The 4991-nt window shown below is 43.3% G+C and overlaps 1 protein-coding gene across 1 annotated transcript; it reads right to left on the bottom strand.

Moving 5' to 3' along the window:
* Positions 1–1787: 1787 nt before the first annotated feature.
* Positions 1788–3481, bottom strand: HOXC6 (homeobox C6). The gene is made up of 2 exons (XM_026046680.1): positions 2915–3481; positions 1788–2116 (listed from the first exon to the last, which is right to left on the bottom strand). Exons 1-2 carry the CDS (start codon positions 3312–3314, stop codon positions 1788–1790), a joined length of 729 nt encoding a protein of 242 aa, XP_025902465.1. The 5' UTR covers positions 3315–3481.
* Positions 3482–4991: the final 1510 nt, after the last annotated feature.

The raw sequence follows: 4991 nt of genomic DNA, 5'->3' as shown, positions 1-4991 counted from the left end.
TCCCTAGGCTTTTTTTTTTTTTTTTTTTTTTTTTCCCCCTGGTAATGGGCATTTAACACTGAATCCGGCTCGTTTTATTAAGGGAAAAATATCTTTAAGGCGATTTTAAGTCGCTTCCAGGGCAGCTTTAGACGTGCGCACGCGCTGCCAGCCCCAACAGACGAGCAAATAGCAAATATTAGAATGCTGACAAAGAGGCGAGAGAAAGGAAGGAAAAAAAAAAAAAAACTTTATCGGACAGTCTGGGTGAGAGATCATATAAGCCCCGATCCCGCACTTTTCACATGAGCTCGGCTTATCTCGTGGCGTTATATCAGCAATTTCCGCTCTCCCGAGAAGCAGTTTGTGCAGAGAAGAGACTCCCCCCGCCCTCTCCTTGGCAAACGAGGTTGAAAGAGTCTGGGGCGAAGTGTGTCCTTCCATAGAGCTGCTGCTGCGCGGCTTAAATCAGACTTAAATCACAATCAGAATGTGAAAACAAAATCTGAGATGCAACCTCTTTGACCTGGGATTGGACTGGGGAGGACTGCAATAAGAAGTATATACTATTTTGAACTTTGGAAATCCATTTTAATCATGAAGCGAGAGGTATGGCATAGATTCCTGATGCCAGTGAACAATACAGTAACAAGACTCATTCAAGGAGACAAAGCAAAATGTATTTCTCCCTCTCTCTTTTTTTTTTTTTCCCTTGCGGGGGAAATAGTCTTGAATGACAGATATGAAGGAAGGAGAAGAAAAAATAAGGCGAGAGGGAACTGTTTCTTTTTTTCTTTTTTAAAGAACAACACACAGAAGCCAAGTGAACTTTCTAACAGGCTGTTACCATCACGGAAAAAGAAAGAAAGAAAAAAAAAAAGGTTTCGACTGAAGCTCAGAGGCCATTCTATAAACTTTAAAAATAATATTCAGTTTTTATTAAATACTCAACATAGTCCTCTGGACATGACCTTTATACATGAGAGGGTGTAACACTTTTTTTTTGCTTTTTTTTTTTTTTTTTTTTTGCATTTTTTCCTACTGCTATAGAACTCCATTCACTTTATACCGTGGAACATTACAGTGCTAAACATAAATATAAATACAGGTACCACGAACACAGTTAAAAATATCCACACAGAAACTGTCACAGTTTGTTGTATGCAGCGATGAGCCCAGGTTTAAATACGAGGAGGATGCTCTCGAGAAAAAAAATAATAAAAATAAAATAAAAAAATAAAAATAAAATTATACCCCAAAAAAATAAAAATAAAAACAAGCCCCAAATGCTAGGTTTGGGTTGAAGGAGCTTTTTCGGGGAAAGAGATTTGCACCACGGGAAGGAAAAGTCGCTCGTCTTGGAGGAAGAGGAAGAAAACCCCGGGGTAGAGTCCATGTTAAGGGGGGGGGACCCAACACGGGGAGGCAGCACTGTCGGGTGGCTGCGGCCCCCTCCCCTTTATTTTTTTTTTTTTTTATATATAATCGCAGGAGGAGAAGCGTGCGGCTTTAAACAGTCTTATTCCGAGTTAGATAAATAGGCAGGGGGGAGGGAGAGCGGAAGGAGAGGGGGGTGCAGAGCCCGCACGGGGCGAGTCCGTGGAGTTATGATGTGTGATAGCAGGGAGGGCCCACATTCTTATTATTTATTATTCTTATTTTTTAAAATGTAGCCAAACATCTCAATTGTGCCAGTGATAAATACATGATGGGGAGGGGTGCTGAGCTGTCATTCTTTTTATTTTTTATTTTTTATCGATTTCCCTTAACTTATTTCCTTTAATTATTATGTTTTCTCTCGCTCCCCTTCACTCCTTCTGCTTCTCCTCTTCTGTCTCGTCCCGTTTCTCCTCCTTGGCGGCCAAGCTGTCGGCGGCGGAGGCGGCGGCTGCAGCGGCGGGGCCGCTGCCGGCTCCGGACAGGGTGGAGCTCAAGTTACTCTCTTTTTTCCACTTCATGCGCCGGTTCTGGAACCAGATCTTGATCTGGCGCTCGGTGAGGCAGAGCGCGTTGGCGATCTCGATGCGGCGCCGGCGGGTCAGGTAGCGGTTGAAGTGAAATTCCTTCTCCAGCTCCAGCGTCTGGTAGCGGGAATAGATCTGGCGGCCCCGCCGGCGATCGGCCCCATAACCCACTCCTAGGGAAGCCGAGACAAAACAGACTAAAAATCGTGAGCGCTGGAGCGGCGAGGAAGAGGAGGGTGAAGGGGAGGGGGGGGATTGCTCGGAGGGGTTGAGGGGGGAAGGGTTGGGGATGGAGACGCGGCGAGCGCCCGCGCCCCCTCCGCCCCCGCGCAGCCCCGCGCCCGCCCCACTCCTCCCCCCCCATTAACAAAAAATAAGGAGAGGGGACCCCCCTGTCTAGATCCTCTAGTCACATTTTTTTCCCCCCTAAAAATCCCCATTTTGGCTTCAATATTATTTTCCTAGAGCGAGCCAATCTCTCAATTAAAGCTCTTACAGGAGAGAAGTGGGGACCCCCTTCCCGTTTATATCTATCTATCTATATATATATATGTATTTACACAAACACACACACACATATATATATACACATATATTCCCTTCCCTCCCCCCCCTTTTTTTTTTTTTGCAAGGAAGCCAACCCCAAGCAATCTTAGTTTCCCCCCCTCTCCTCCTCGCCTTCAAACTTATCCCCCTCTCCATAATATTTGGGTGCTTAACTCCCAAGTAGAGCTCGCTGCACTTTATTATCGATATTTTACACTCTCGAAGTCTTTTAATTAGAAAGAGCATAACAAGCCATATTTGCTTGCAACAACTTAACAAATAAAAGGCCTGTAGCTGCAACTGTGAAGGAGCTATATTATTGTTTTTATGGGGCCATAAAAAGTCGCTCAGCCTGTTCTGCTAGGGAGAAGGTCGTAAAGATGGTTCAGTTTATTTAATTTATATCTCCAAGCTGTAAAACTTACCACTGTGGGAGTTCATACGCTGCATCCATGGGTATATTTGAATGCTAGTTTTTTGTTCTTGCGAAGTGTTCCTGTTTTGGTCACTGGTAAAATCCTGTGCGATTGATGTCTGTGTATTATGTCCCATAGAATTTTGCCTGCAGCTAGAAAGCATGTCTTTTTCTTGGTAAAAAGCATTAGATCCATAGTCATAAGGTCCTCGGCTGGAGCTAAACACAACATTATCTTGCGGTGAATAAAAAGGAGACGAATAAATCCGGTTTTGAGCAACGGCTGCTCCATAAGTAGAAAAATGCCTGACAGGGTCATAGGCAGTTGAATTGAGGGCTACGTTGGGAAGCACCTCTTGGCCACTGGTTAGATGGCAGGATAAAGATGGGTTTGTGAAATAGGAATTCATATCGTCCTCTATACCTGGCTGTGTGATTTCTTTAATATTTATTTCTGTCTCCAGTTTGTAGTCTGAACTAGATTGTTATAGGGAAGGCTCTGCTCCAGGACAGACAAAATGACAAAGTCAGCTGACCCGGGGGGAGCCAATGGGGAGGCGGGTGTCAAAAAGGGGAAAAATTGCTTTTTGCTTCTGTTGATTCCCCAGTTGCAACTAAGTGGGCATGCAAAGTCAGGGCTGCACCCCCAGCACCCCTCCGGGCAGCCCCGAAGCTGCAGGGAGGGAAAAAGGGGCGCTGGAGGGGTGCAACAGGCCACGAGGAGGCAGAAAGTCCCGGAGCCATCGCTCGCTTTTTTTTTTTTTTTTTTAATTTTTTTTTTCAAAAGCAGCTGGAAGGGGAGCTTGGAAATTTTCACAAATTTCACAACCCAACCTTAACTTTTTTTGTATGTATTTTATTTTATTTTATTTTTATTTTTCCCTTCCCTCTTCTTCCCCTCCCCGCCCCCGCTCCCCACCTCTTCCACTTCGTTGACGGACACGGAGGTTGGAAATCGCAGTGATTTTCTGTTATTATTATTGTTATTATTTTGTAAGAAGTGTTTGCTTAATATCTTGTAATAAAATAGCTCAGAATTCATAGTCATAAATCTCAGATGTCCACAGAATATTAAGCCATAAATTACCCGGATTCTCCCCCACTCTTCGACCCCCTCCTTTTTTTTTTTTCTTGTTCTCCTGTAGCATTGGTCAATATTATGGAATCAAATGGTAGAGCTCCTGATGAGAAAATATGACATAAAGAGAAAGGGGGGGGGAAACATGGCGACTTCGGGATTGATAACGTGTTTGAGAGCATTCCTAAAGTAGGTCTTGGAGAGAGAGGAAAAAGAAATATGTAAAAATAATAAAAGGGGGAAAGCAATAAAAGAAGCACAACATTGAGAACTCGCATTAGCTTGGAAGTTAGATCCCTCCTTTAGTGCAGTTTGACATTTCTCCCCTGAAGGCTCCCTCCTCGTTTCTTTGCCATATGTGACGATGCTGGGGGTTATTTTACATTTTCAAGAGCAGTTAAACAACCCCCCCCCCGGGAAAAAAAAAAAAAAAAAAAAAAAAAAGCTTTTTTTTTTTTTTTTTTTTTTTTTAAATCTGGAACTGGGAGCCTGGACTGGGGACCCGTCCTCGTGTTTGGATTTACAGCGATTCTTCGTTTCAGATATTCGCAAGTGATGGGGAAACTTCCGTGGCAAATATTGAGGGAGATGAAAGAGGGGTTTATCTGAGAGCTTCTCCGGGTAGATTCCAACTGGCTCTAATTGAAAGGAAGGCAGCTAATCTCATTTTAATTTCAATCTGCAGCCATAAATTGCCCCCTTAAATGCAAAACATACCTGCTGATCTGTAAATATTGCGAGGTATCTTTTGCATGTTGGTGGCTTGCTATTTAAAAATTCATTTATAGAAGGGAAACCCTGGCCTCCTTCTTTCCTTCTCCTCCTTCTCCTTCCTCTTCGTGTCCACGTTTTTATTTTAAAATCAGGGGTATGCAAGGACTTGGGAAAGGAAGCTTTAGAGGTGCACACTCACATTCAAAAATCTGGGAGTATTTGCTTCTCTTGCTGTTAATCAATACTTATTTCCTTTTTTTTCTTTTCTTTTTTTTTCTGTTTTTTTTTTCTTTTT

This window comes from Nothoprocta perdicaria, unplaced genomic scaffold (assembly GCF_003342845.1).
Source record: "Nothoprocta perdicaria isolate Ctin4 unplaced genomic scaffold, notPer1 scaffold_452, whole genome shotgun sequence".
In the NCBI taxonomy this organism is placed as follows: Eukaryota; Metazoa; Chordata; class Aves; order Tinamiformes; family Tinamidae; genus Nothoprocta; species Nothoprocta perdicaria.
Note: the sequence above shows the minus strand (reverse complement) of the source record. Positions and strands in the feature narration are given on the sequence as shown.